Source organism: Megachile rotundata, chromosome 5 (assembly GCF_050947335.1).
Source record: "Megachile rotundata isolate GNS110a chromosome 5, iyMegRotu1, whole genome shotgun sequence".
Lineage (NCBI taxonomy): Eukaryota > Metazoa > Arthropoda > Insecta > Hymenoptera > Megachilidae > Megachile > Megachile rotundata.
Window position 1 is genome coordinate 20,527,477 of NC_134987.1, and position 13,760 is coordinate 20,541,236.

The 13,760-nt window shown below is 45.0% G+C and overlaps 1 protein-coding gene across 8 annotated transcripts in view; it reads left to right on the forward strand.

The window, feature by feature from the left end:
- trc (Serine/threonine-protein kinase tricornered) overlaps nucleotides 1–12,484 on the forward strand; it is a 44,411-nt gene extending 31,927 nt beyond the window's left edge. For 7 of the 8 annotated variants that reach the window (XM_076531487.1, XM_076531489.1, XM_003703375.3 and 4 more), the window contains 9 exons: nucleotides 5,366–5,442; nucleotides 5,579–5,812; nucleotides 5,898–6,105; nucleotides 6,183–6,300; nucleotides 6,389–6,528; nucleotides 6,797–6,997; nucleotides 7,118–7,270; nucleotides 7,349–7,507; nucleotides 7,588–12,484. In XM_076531487.1, coding sequence (XP_076387602.1) covers nucleotides 5,366–5,442; nucleotides 5,579–5,812; nucleotides 5,898–6,105; nucleotides 6,183–6,300; nucleotides 6,389–6,528; nucleotides 6,797–6,997; nucleotides 7,118–7,270; nucleotides 7,349–7,507; nucleotides 7,588–7,703 — 1,406 coding nt within the window. In that variant the 3' untranslated portion in view covers nucleotides 7,704–12,484. Of the gene's footprint in view, nucleotides 1–3,771; nucleotides 3,900–5,365; nucleotides 5,443–5,578; nucleotides 5,813–5,897; nucleotides 6,106–6,182; nucleotides 6,301–6,388; nucleotides 6,529–6,796; nucleotides 6,998–7,117; nucleotides 7,271–7,348; nucleotides 7,508–7,587 lie in introns of those variants that run through there. The other variant, XM_076531493.1, reaches the window with a different exon arrangement.
- The last annotated feature ends 1,276 nt before the right edge of the window (nucleotides 12,485–13,760 follow it).

Sequence of the window (13,760 nt, forward strand, 5' to 3'; positions counted from 1 at the left end):
ATATCGAAGTCGAAATCGTTTACCAGGAAAACGCGTACGTTCGAAGAAGCGAACAAGGGACGAACGCGAGCGTTATATTTGATGCGATACGGTTTCTCCTAGAAGCAGCCGATTCCATATCGATTCGCGACGACCAGCCGTATTTGACCGTGAGATACTCGGTAGAACGAAAGTTTCCGATGGAAGTTCGCTTTCCTTAACGACCAGTTTGCTTCGTGGCTCGTAAAAACGATAGAAATTATGCTCGACCACACAGTTTTTCGCGAATCGACGTATCTAAGAAATTATCATGAGACTTCGTGATCGGTACAACAACGATCGCGAATAAAAACGCTCGTGATAGAAAGATACATTGCTATATGTGTACTTGTACCTATGTATAACACAGTACAGGACATAAGTATAGAAATTTCCTCGCGTGTATAACTTGCTCGCGATTAAATCTATAAAAGGTACTTCTTAAAATTTCATTACATGCTCGGACGAAACAGAAGACTAGTTTCCCGAAAGACTTGCAGTCGTTTAGTCCAATCTAAAATAAATTATTTGGTTTCAAAGGGCATTGTTGCATTCGCGTCGTATACGTTCGTAAGCAAATTCGCTCGCGTCGTTGGGACATTCGAGTAAGGCGAGAAAGCTTGAAAGGAACGCGAAGAAATCGATAAATAATTTGACGGAGTGTACCGCGGAGCTTCGAGGTTTGGAGGTTCGCGAGATTTTCTCGAATTTACTGGGCAGCGCGTATCGATCGGCGTTGCACTCGACAGTCGCGTGTACCCTCGAGATAAATTTAGGCGCCGCTTTTCAAATCCGTGGCAACCGGTGGCCGGTGGCGTTAATCGAGGTTTCTTGCCCGTTCGAGGTTATCGTAATCGACGCGCTCGCGTTTCGGTATCGTCGCGGTAAAAACGAACGGATCGCGATTGTCTCTGTCCTGTTATCGCGCTTTCCACCGCTGGATTATCACCGGATAGGTTAGGTTCGAACGTAATCGATCGGTCGCTCGTGCTTTTTACGCCGTTCTTCGACAAAATTGACGCGTGACGCGTGACGCAACGATAGCGGTGTATACCCTAAAACGTGTTCTCCACGATTCACGAGCGCGCGTCGCTTTCGAAATCGCGAACGTACCTCGGAAATTCGCGAAGCACGTTGGTATTTAGAATACGCGAGTCGATTAGCCGCGAATTAACTGGCCAATCGAGCTCGTTTCAATCGCGTTCCTTTAAACGCTAAAACTGAATGTTGCGCGCGCGATAAATAGCCTTAAAAATCGGCTCGCTCGATTCCCTCTTCTTGCAACGGGACATTTGGTTTGTACCTCGCGTTTACATTACGATCGTTCTCGTCTGCCGACGTACTTTCCTCGATCTTTCTGACTCATCGAATCACGCATAGGTATTCTTAAACCTCTTAGCCGAGCCATTTCTCGAACGGAGCCCCGTTTGTGTCTCTGTACACGTATGAAAACCCCAGCAAACCACAGTTTATTATAAAAATGTCTAGATAAGCGCTTTCACGCGTCCCGCTGTAACGGATCGACTTTAACACGATAGTTGGGAGGATTCACTTTTTTCGTGGTACGCAAGGGCTTATCGTGACCGACGCCATAAATCGTTTTTCCGTTACCTTTTCCTTTTTAACCTCTTTCGCGCGCCAAGTTCGCTACCCAGCTACGTGTAACTACATATCTTGCGCTAAATATGTTTCGCGAACATTCAAAAGTTTGTATCAGTTGTAAGTAGTAAGAAATTTCCATAAAAGCGAGGCGTTAGAAGACCGGTATTCTACCGTACGACGGACAACGAGATGGCCGTTGTTCGTTATTTACACGGTCGTTGAACGTAAATAATTCCTAAAAGCGGTCGTTTCGATAAGCGCGTTATACCATCACCGCCTACGCGCGTACGTGACTCATGCACTCTTGATGGTCGCGTGTTCGCGCGCGTAACACGCGATATGCGCGTAAGATCGACGTTACCGAGCTCTCGATCGTCAAAATGTTGGTCGTTAGCGAAATTTAGGCTACGGGAAAACGAAGTCGTAGCGAGCGCTGACCTCGCGAATCTTTGCTCATGGGCTGCCGTCTTTTAAATTTAACGATCGATGCGCGATCGTATCGGTGTCCAGTAACGAGGCGCTGATTCGAAATATTCGAACAAAACGAACCGATGGATACGCATCGATACGCTCGAATCGATGTTTAAATTACGATAAACGATTGAAAACAAAACGCAAGGAATCGCGCAGAGGTAATTGCATAGGATGCGCGTTCCTTTTCTCCTTTCACCTTTCTCTCGGACCATCCGCGTTTGTCTGCCTCGTTCGATTCTTCAATCGCGGACAATCGAACAAGACCCGCGAGATCGCGGTACGACGAGTTGCGCGATCGATCGTCGGTATTTCGCGTTTCATCGCGAGCCTAAGAAAGTGAAAATCGGTGTTTATTTGGTCGATTCGTCTCGCCGAAACGCGGACGAATTCGTTAAGAGAGACGCCAAGGGGCCTCGACGGTTGCAAAATATTCCCCGGTTAGGCGTACACACGTATCCGTGTAGGGCGTATGAAAGTTGGATTATACGATAGGATCGCGACCACGTAGGTGCGGCCGACGCGTCATTTCTGCTCGTTATCGCTGACTGTTCGTTGCCGCTTTCCGACTTGCCGCGTACTCGCTTTTTCCTTGTCCCTTCGAGCTTCGCACTCCCTCGATCAAAACTCGCCGGTTAATCGCGGATACGAAAACCGAGCAACGAAAGAACTCTCGAGTTTTCGTAATCCACTTTGCGTCGCGCGTCGGAGGACGTCGTGACGCGACGCCACGCGACGCGATCACCATTTTCACTTTCACACGATTTCTAGTCGAAGTTCAGCGGCGTCGTACGAGCATCGTAACGAGTTCATATTCTCGTTGCCATTTATCTCGATCGCGTGCCACTTTTCGTCGCGATTTCGTTTCATCTTAGCCGCCACTCGGCTTTTATTTTCCTCGGTTTACCATAACGCCATGTACATAACCGTTTACGTGCCCGCGAAATATCTTGGATCGGCACCGAGAGTCCTTTACGACCGTCGTTGCATCGAGAAAACGAAATTAAGAGGATGGAATTCAAGTGTTCCTGCATTTTTCGACGAATTTGCGATGCAAAAACGCGACAACGTCGCGCATACCGCTCGACGAATGAAACGCTAGCGACTGTTGCGCGATTCGAACGCGGTTTACGTAATCGGTGCCGAAGGGAAGTCGTACGATCAATGACAGAAACAGTCGACATGTCAGTTATCGCGTTGTTTATCCTTCGAATAGTCGCCCAATCCGATGAAATTTTTTAACTTGCCGAGTATCTAGCTGAACGTGGTCGACCATACGCGGTGGAATTTAGGCTGAAGTTGATAGCCGTCGTACGAACTGTAGCACAAATGGAGTGCACTACGATACTCGGGGAGATTATGCTAAATACGATCGAGGAACAAGCAGCGAACGGTTGATTTCGACTCGATCGCTGAAAGAGACCTCCGAGCGAAAGAGTCGAGAGTTCCGGCGGTATCGAACGAGCAGCGATGGAAACTCGACGATCGCGATAGCGAGACGGAAAGAGCCTCGAGTATCTTGTATTACCCTTTATTCGCAGACCGAATGCAAGAGACGCGCAAAGTACGGCTTCTAGAATAGTTTAATGCGGCCTTGTAGTCCGTAATGTAATCAGCGCGTGACGTCATCGTACCTACTCCCTAGTTTCGCGAGGATCACGAAACACGCGTACCTCGAGGACGAGCGCGGCAGAAAGTCGCGCGCGAGCTCGTCGAATCTATCCAGTGAACCACCGTTTCTCGCGATCGATCCCGAATCGCCGATAAATTTTTCGCTGCCGCGCCAGCTTGGCCGAAAGTCTATCCAGGTAGAACAGCTTTCAATATTTTCTGTTCCGAGATAGAAGGCTCGGTACGCTTGGGAATTTATTAACGATATCGTTTTAATTAACGACGCGATTTCATTCTCGTCTCGCACTCGTTCCGATTAAACGTTGTTTCGCTCGATTAATACCTCGTATACGAACGTAACTCGTGTACCCCGATTTGTCTCGATCATAAATATTTCGGGACACGTACGCGCTAACGATCTGTACAAAGACCGTCCTGGCTCGACGTACTTTCGGGCATTTAAGAAAATTATTTATAATCGGACGGGATGGTTGCCTACGAAATTACGTTAAACGAGGCTCGTTAGCGCGTTGACCGTCGCGGTGAAGATATAGCTATGACAAACTCGAAGAGAACTCGGTTTCTCGTAAACGAAAGGTTGCAATGACGACCGAGCGTAACGCGATCGTTCACCGCGGTTATCATTTAATAAACTTCAAGGTTAGCCGACCTTTGCACCACGCGAAACAACGTTAGCGTTGCACCGTTTTCGAGGCTCGATATCGTCCGACGAAATTTCGTTTAACCCTCTATTATCTACTTATTCTATTCGCGCCACCCTCAACCTTCGACGTTTGTCACGTCTTCTCGTCAAATATCTGCTTGCGTCTCCAGCGCGTTGCTTTTATTACGAATTCAAGCCGCAACGAAAATCGACTGTACGCTCAAAGCTCGATCTCTTTCCGTGTACTTACGTGACTCTTTGAACTCGATCGTCGCGTTTATGTGGATCGCGCGATAACGTGGCTCGAACACGTACATATATTAATTTACGTCGTTCCTTCCCTTCCTTTCGTTTCTTTGTAATATTCCGTTGCTCTTTGTGCGTTGTTGAGTCAAGAGCTCGACGTTAAGCGTTTTTGCGGTACATTTCGCGGAGGAAGAAACGCGAACGAAGACAGGTGGAAGCGCAGAAATACCATTAAATTCTCTGCTATTTCGCGTCGGCGGCGATTTAATTCGATCGAGTGATTGGATAAAGAAAAAACGATCTGTTTCTGCGGTAGAAGTGGACGGCGTTGAATAACCGCGGTAGCCAGGAAAAAGGATCGCTACGAAAACTTTCGTTTTCATAAACACGTTTCAAAACGCGTGTTTCTGTCTGTATCGCGTCGCTTTATTATCCATTACGAACGCTGATCGCGTAACGATGATTTATCGAACGATGAAACGCGATGACCTCGATCCTAACGCTCCGGTTAGGATCGTACGATCATACGTAGCGGTTACGCGTTGTCGTTTCCTGCGACGAAATCTGTTCGCGGTTTCGCAGATATCCCGCGCAGCTCGATGAAAGGAAGCGGGAGAACTTTGGTCGTTGGCGGTTTTTAATCGGATCGAGAGATTTGAACGCGGAAGGATCCGTGTCATTGTCACGGCACGAGAACTCGCTTCTGGAGACTGGTGCGCGACACTCGGTGACCTCCTTTTGCCTATGTTACAGGGGTGTTGGAGATGGCAGCCACAGAGAGCACGATCCGTTTCAGCGGCCACACGTTGGACAAGGCTACAAAGGCCAAGGTGAGTTTCCTGTCTGTGTATCTCGCCCTTGCTTTCTCTCCCTCTCTTCCTGTTTCTTCCAGTTTAATTTTATTTTTCGTTCTCGCTGTTCCTTGCTCGGCTCGTTGTTATACCTTGGTGCGCGTATCGATCGTAGGTAACGTTGGAGAATTACTACAGTAACCTAATAGCTCAGCACATCGAACGAAAGCAAAGGCTCGCGAAATTAGAGGAGTCGTTGAAAGACGAGGGATTGTCGGAGCAGCAGAAGCAAGAGAAACGGTTGCAACATGCACAGAAAGAGACCGAATTTCTTCGATTGAAACGCTCTCGTCTCGGCGTCGAAGATTTCGAGCCTCTGAAAGTTATTGGCAGGGGCGCTTTCGGGGAAGTAAGTTTTCAAAGAACGGACTCGTTGCAAAAGTAACGCGCCATCCGAAACTTTGATTTATCCGTGTCTTCGTTGTGCCCGATAGGTAAGACTCGTGCAGAAGAAGGACACCGGCCACGTGTACGCGATGAAAATTCTTAGAAAAGCCGATATGCTGGAAAAGGAACAAGTCGCGCACGTCAGGGCCGAGAGAGACGTGTTGGTTGAAGCGGATCATCAGTGGGTCGTAAAAATGTATTATAGTTTTCAAGATCCCATTAACCTGTATTTAATAATGGAGTTTCTTCCAGGCGGTATGTCACTTTCCTTTTCGTATCGTTTCTTTCTATCGAAATATCGATTCGACAAACGCGATCGCGTACATTTGCAGGTGACATGATGACATTGCTGATGAAGAAGGACACGCTGTCCGAAGAGTGCACGCAGTTTTACATTTCCGAAACGGCGCTAGCGATCGATTCTATTCATAAGCTAGGATTCATTCACAGGTAAGGCACGGTTTACTGATACGCGAGCGTAACGATTCCAAAGAGAAATCGAGATATAACGCTGATTTTTCCGACGATTTGTTCGCAGAGACATCAAACCGGACAATCTGTTGCTGGACGCGCGGGGTCACATAAAGCTCTCTGATTTTGGCCTGTGCACGGGACTGAAGAAATCTCATAGAACCGATTTCTACAGAGACCTCAGTCAAGCTAAACCTTCCGACTTCAGTGAGTAATTACCGAGTTCGCGATTCGTCCAGTTGCCTCGATCACGAAATAACCTTAACCGTTGCGTCGAACGTACTTCCCGATACTCGAGCGTAAGCCGTGTCCTTCTTTTCCATTCGAGTTTCGACGCTAAAAATACGGTCAACTTTTTCGAGGTCGAACGACTCGGCGATCGGTGATTTACGCTCGAAAGTCACCGACTACTTTCGACGCGACGATCCAGAATGCGAAATACCGAAAACAATCGAGCTTCGATCGTTTTCCGTAGTGACATCCTGTGGAAGCGGAAGCGGCGGAGCGATGGACAGCAAAAGGAGAGCCGAAAGTTGGAAAAGAAACCGAAGAGCGTTAGCGTACAGCACAGTGGGAACACCGGACTACATAGCTCCAGAAGTATTTTTACAGACCGGTTACGGTCCTGCCTGCGACTGTTGGTCCTTGGGGGTTATCATGTACGAAATGCTCATAGGTATTGTACCGAGACATCTCGTTCTTCCTAATCGATATTTTTTTGCTCGTGAAATCTTGATACGACGCTCGAGCTCGTTAACCTGCGAGCGAACAAACGAAATCACCGAATCTGTTTCAGGATACCCTCCGTTCTGCAGTGAAAATCCTCAGGAAACTTACAGAAAAGTGATGAACTGGAGAGAAACTTTGGTGTTTCCACCGGAGGTTCCCATCAGCGAAGAAGCTAAAGACACCATAATCAGATTCTGCTGCGAGGCCGACAGAAGATTAGGTTAATATCTCGATCACGTTCGCAGTGTCGAGCGATTGTTTCGTAACGATTAATCGTATGCACGATCGTTTATCTCAGGTGCGCAAAGAGGCATCGAGGAACTGAAATTAGCCCCCTTCTTCCGCGGAGTCGATTGGGAGCACATCAGAGAACGACCGGCCGCGATACCCGTCGAAGTGCGTTCGATCGACGACACCTCCAATTTCGACGAATTTCCCGACGTGAAATTGGAAATTCGTACGTATCAACGACCATAGCGAATATTCGTTCTGTTCTGCACGGTTAATCGTAACAACGCTGGAATGTTTCTGTTACAGCATCCGCCCCGATGCCTCAAGACGGAGAGGTAATATACAAGGATTGGGTATTCATCAATTACACGTTTAAGCGATTCGAAGGTTTGACGCAACGAGGCACGCCGACCAAGAAATAGCAACGCTCCATTTCATGCTCGGTTTCAACCAGTCAGCAGTCTGACGCAACTGGAATTCCGGCCTTGGTACATCACCCGTACCCTCCGTTGTCATCGGCGGTACCATCACGGATGGACGGCTGATCCGTTTCGTCTTTCGAACACGGCCCATTCGGTCATCGGGAACGAGTCGTTCTTGCGTGTACGTACGCGACGTAGCGAGTACGATGCGCGTACGTATATGTTCAAGGAAGAAACGAGGAGGGTTCAAGAAGAGGAGGAGGAGGTGGATCAGGAGAAGAGGAAAGAAAATGGAAACGAACATGACATGACGATAATCAACGAGCCGTGTCGTTTGTTATTTATAAAGGGACAAAGAACGGAACGATAACAAGATTCCTGAGACGAGCGAGTGCGAAAACTCTGATGCACATGTGATAAGGAAGAAGCGACGTATTTTCATGCGCACCGTAATCATTAGCGATTTTCAGTTATTGTATCAAAGAAAAAAGAAAAAACAACAAGCAAACGGCGTTTCCTTTCCGTTCTGTCGTGGATATTTTTTCCATCCAGTACTTCGATACGTAGCATAATAAGCTCTCTGTAGTGAAAAATATTAATAGAAAGGAAGAACAAAAAGATGGAGCCTCGGTCCCGTGATTCTCGCAGCGAATATTTCGCGTAACGATTCATTTTGTTCGGTGTGTTTTCTCTCTTTTTCTTCTAACGATATACTGGTTCGATTCTCGTATTCAGCTCTCTTCTCAACGTTGTATTTATATAGCTAGTGCTGTGATATGAAATTATTTGAAAGTTTTGTATACAAATAGCTGTTTTGTCTGTTAACGAATACTGAACTTTACGAACGTTGTATACTTTGTTCGATCGTGCTTACGTTTTTCTTAAAAAACAATTTAGAAATTTGTTGGTGTAAAAAGGGTATTATTTTATATTTATATATATGTACACAAACACACACATATATATATATGTATATGTGTATCTTTTTAGAGCTTTTTCCCGAATATTTATTGTACCATTGTATCGTAAAATTCCACGAAGAATGTATCATGGTAAATTATTCTTCGAGGTTGATCGTACGTATATTCGCAAGATTTTCTAAATGTTTTTAATTATCAATAATCATCCTGTACGAACGTTTTTGACATTTGTATCGTGTTATTCGCGTGTTAAAAAAAAGGAAAAGCTTTTCTTTCTACGCGCGTAATTATGATTTCGCTTTAAAATAACTTAGCCGAAAGCGGTCCAATTACGATATTAGCTTTACGGCACAGGCTTTCGCGTAACTCGCTGTCGAATAAAACGTACCGCTCGAGCTAATTAACCGAGTAAAAGAAAACGTCTAAGACGCGTAAAAGGTTAGAAGGCGTTGAAGGAGAATCATACAGGTACCGGGTCTCTTTCTTGAAGAACTTGCAAACACAACGTTTTTGTTTGTGCCTGAGTATTATTATGAAAATCTGGAAATGCATTAAAACAATCTTTAAAAAAAAAAAGAACAAATGTGTGAAAACGGGAAACAATACACTCGTTGAATTTAGGGCTCCTTCGTTGCCTTAGCAAGGTTCCTAACGCGTACGCGCGCGCAGCGCGATTTAAAAAGCTGCAAAGGACAAAAGAAAATTTATAACGCTGGGTACAATTCGTAAATTTAATAAAAGCCAAAAATATTCGTTCACATAATCGAATGTAATCTTTATTTCGGTTATACACCTTTTACGCGAAATTACGTAAAAATGTTCCGATTTCGAGACGTTTCGTTTTCTTACGCCGCGTTTCTTTTCATCACCGACCGATGAAAATTCGCTTTGAAAAAGTTTATGATGCCCAGCAACGACTGGATCCACGCAAAAGTTTTCCTACGCACGAAGGAAAAATTATATGAGTGTGTCAGACATCGTATCAGGCTCCTCGAACGAGCGACATAGATTTTACTTCGAATACAACATCGTGGACGATATTTAGTATTTACATTCGGTAGTTTACTAACAGCCAGGGCACCACGGTAGTAATAGTACTAATGATTAAAGAAAGGCTAGATAATGGTATAAAGTATCTCGCAGAGGTAGCTACGAATGCACGCGACGCTAGAGACGTATCCGCGTTCCGACTACCGTTACTCGTAACAAATTTTTCACTCCTTCCTCGTACGGGTTCGGCCTGTCTTCGTCAACGACGATTACGAAACTACCATTATTGCTGTACAACGTACGCGTACGCGAACGAACACGGAGACGAACGAAAAAGGAAAATAACGATTCGTTACACCGTTCTAAGAGGGTTGCGTTAAACGAGAGGCTTCAGTATTTTAACAAATTCTACTTCCACCCATAAATTCCTACAGCCGATTTATTTTTTCGATTGCTGCGTCGCAAAAACTTTTTACGGGTAGATAAAAATTGCCTTACGATTCGAAAACGAAATGGTTTTTAGATCGATGCTTATTAGACGCTTCGTACGACCGCTTTCGAAGACCGCTACTTCGCTCGAACGTTCGACGCAATCTTTTTCGAACACTCCGCGCTCCGTGTCGTTCGCGCTCGAACCGCTACCATCTTTCAGCCGTGTAAAGTTAACAGATTTCGATATATGATTGTACGACACAGAGCGTTTAGATTTACAGAGTACCATTTAAGTCGGCAGTTTTTAAACGAGACAAAAGCTTCAATTACAAAGGCGAAACTATTTTCTGCATCGATAGAGACAGAAGAGACAAAAGGGTGAAAGATTGCGAGAAAGAGAGGAGAAGAAAGGCGAAGAAAGCGGAATGGATGGGTGGTAGAGAGAAAGGTGCCGAAAGGGTGCGCGTGAAAGGGTCGTATGGAATGAACGAGAGAGAAAGAGTGATAAGCTTAGTAACCCGTAACTATCTAGTACAGATGCTCTGACGTCCAATGCTGCTAAGTAAATGAACGGAAGTGATCGCGATTTATTTATTTATTTAAAAGAAGAGAATTTTAAATAAACTAAAACAATAGCCACGAGATGCCTTCGACGCAGTGAAGCAAGTCTTTTCGGTGCCCTGGACGCAACGGTACGTACGCGTTAGAGGCGGACAGCTTGGAAAATTTCTGATTCGTGAGACTTTGAACCGGTGTGGAAAATCAGCCGAAATACGCGTCGACTCGAAAGAAGTTTGCGATCGAAAGCGAACACCGAAGGTGACTCGATGTATAAGTTATTTCTATCGATTCTGTGTAAACGTATTCCGAAAGAAACTCCACTAGATTATTAATACGATATTCGTCGTCGGTGTACACTGTAAATAATTACAAGAGCCACTCGAGTCGCAGCGCTGGTCGAATCCGGCGCGATGCCGCGCGAGCGCCGAGCGATCTCGTCGTGCCGCATAAACGACGTATTTCGCTTGGATTTCCGTGCAATCGTTGTACGTCCGTCGCGCGGCGAGGTTAAGCGACGCGCGAAAAATATTAGCAAAGAGGAAGGAATTCGTTTGCGTCGTTCGCGCGGAAAAACCGCCAACTCTTTGCTTCGGGACGCTTCGAGCAACGCTGCCTACGTAATAAATCGATCACGAAACGTCCGTACGTTAGAGCGTTTAACCCCTCCGTTGCTAGCGCTCCTATTATTTCTAACGCGAAAGCGAAAATGTTAGCGAACGCGTTAATTGGTCATCGATCGATTGTCGACGTCTCGTCGAACCGATTAAAAAGAAATCTAAAGAGAGAAAAGACGTTTACGCGCGTTGAATGTTAGCCGTCGCGACGTTCGATCGGCTCTGCGAAGTTGGCGATCGAGCGAACGAAACGCGATCGTTTTCAAAAAGTCCGTGTCGATTTTTCTAGGTTCGCGCAGCATCCTTCGATCTAGATTCTGTCCAAGATCGATTGGCCGACAAAGTAGATTTTATCGAGCAAATCCCACGACACACCGGTCTCTAGATACTTGAACCCTTTCGCCACGGACGTCGAAGATTAACCGTTATCGGGAAGAAGCGGTCGGGACGTTGATTCGGTATCGAGCCACGATAAGATACCGATTTTCCGCGAGAGTATTCGAGTAAGCGATAAAGATACAATTTATCGAAATTTATCGGCCGTGGCGAAAGGATTGAACGGTCCGTCGCTCTATCTCTTGTCTTCTCGCTCGGCGTTTGCTCCGATCCCTCTCGATACGTTTCGAGCCAAACGCCTAACGACTCGGTGCTTTACTCGTGGCCAGTCTTGCTCGTATCTTTTATGATTTCTAATTAGAATCGTTAGTATCGCTTCTTGAACTAGCCCCCTTCGCACTTTCCATTCTCCCTTTGCCACTAGCGTCGTCGCTGTTGTAGCCGTTTGTCTTGATCGTTGCTGGCGTCGACGCCTTTGCTCGCGTTAATCCGCTTCGATCCATTCGTCTTTCGAACGGTCAATTTGAAATTCGTATTGAGTTGCTAGAACGAAAGCTCCAGTTCGCTAAACGCGATAACAAATTTTCGAGCGCAACGTTTTTACAGGAGGACCGTGGATCGAATCGGTCGATTCCCTTTTATCTGTCGGGTCGAACGCGATCCGTATTCGCGTCTCGTCGATCGATCGCGCTCGGCGATACGATTTTATTTGTCGGGACAAAGGACGAGACGAACGCGAAGACGAGTCGACGAGGGCGTTCGGATATTTTATAGTAAGCTTGCGATTCGATTAAAGAATTATCGTCGAGTAATAGAAAGAACAAAAAGATAAAGAAACACGATGTATAAAGTGAAATATTGCTTTTCACACGCGATATACGATATTGTAATTATAGCGATTGTCGTTAATAAATTGTTTTTTATTTTACTTTCCGCCAGTCTTATTGTACTTTACTAATCCCTTCTTACGTCACGCTTTCAGCTAATTAGTTTAGTAAGCGAACGATTTCACATCATCGCGTGGGTTAAAAGCCCTCGATGCCACTCGTCGCTGAATACTATAAAAAATGTTGGTTCCACGGAATACATTGCGAGCAGCATAAAATCAATATTGATAAATATATTACAATTATATAGCATAACAATTAATAAAATCAATATTAATTAAATTAAAAAAAAATAATGGAACAAGTGGCGCCATCTCTCCGGCAAACAGGGTGAACTACACACTTTTGAAACACTACTATAATTAGTTCCAATCTTCTATCGCTAGATGGCACCACTAGTATCGTTTTCGATGCACTTCAATGCATATAGTTGATTTTATTAGCTGAATTAACTATAATATGAATTGAATTGTATCGGACTGCAAGACCAAGTAACATCGAATTGTTTCGCCTTTACCACACTATTATCAATCGTTAACGGTTCTTAGGTTAATCCTAATTAGCCTAAGTTTCTGTCTTATGCGACGCCATCTAGCGGTAGAAGATGGGAACTAATTAAAGTACAGTTTCAAAAGTGTGTAGTTCACCCTGTTCGCCGGAGAGATGGCGCCACTTGTTTCATTTTTTTTTTTAAATTCAATTAACATTGATTTTATTGATTAATATGCTATATATTTATCAATATTGATTTTATGCTGCTCGCAATGTATTCCATGGATCCGAAAATGCGGATTATGTGTTCAGATCAGTTCGGACATGATGTTGCATCTCGTCGATGATATAGAGAATGACATAAGAATGGCAACAGTTTTGCCAGATTTTCCTCTTATTCGACGAATTATTTTTTAACGATGCAACCTGCTTTATCGTACGAGTTAAGTACTTATAGCAGCTTGACACAATTTAATGTAGAGACGTTTATGCGATAGGATTCCTCGCGGTACCGTTCAAAGGGAATCGATTAATTGAACAACCGAAAATTATCCTAGTTCGACTATCGATCAAATGTAAGGTCTCGAGTACCGACGATTAAACGACTGGTGGCGCTACGGGTTTGATACGGAAATTCGAGTATCGACTATCGAACCTCGTTCATACGAATCAAACGTTTGATGAAAAACTCAACGCCTACACGTAATCGGAAATATTCGTCCCTGAAATCTAAAATATCGGAAATATTTAACTCGAATCGAACAAAAGTTTTCCAAGACTGCGAAAAAACAAGCAATTTGGCTCGAATTCCTTGGTAAGCGATAA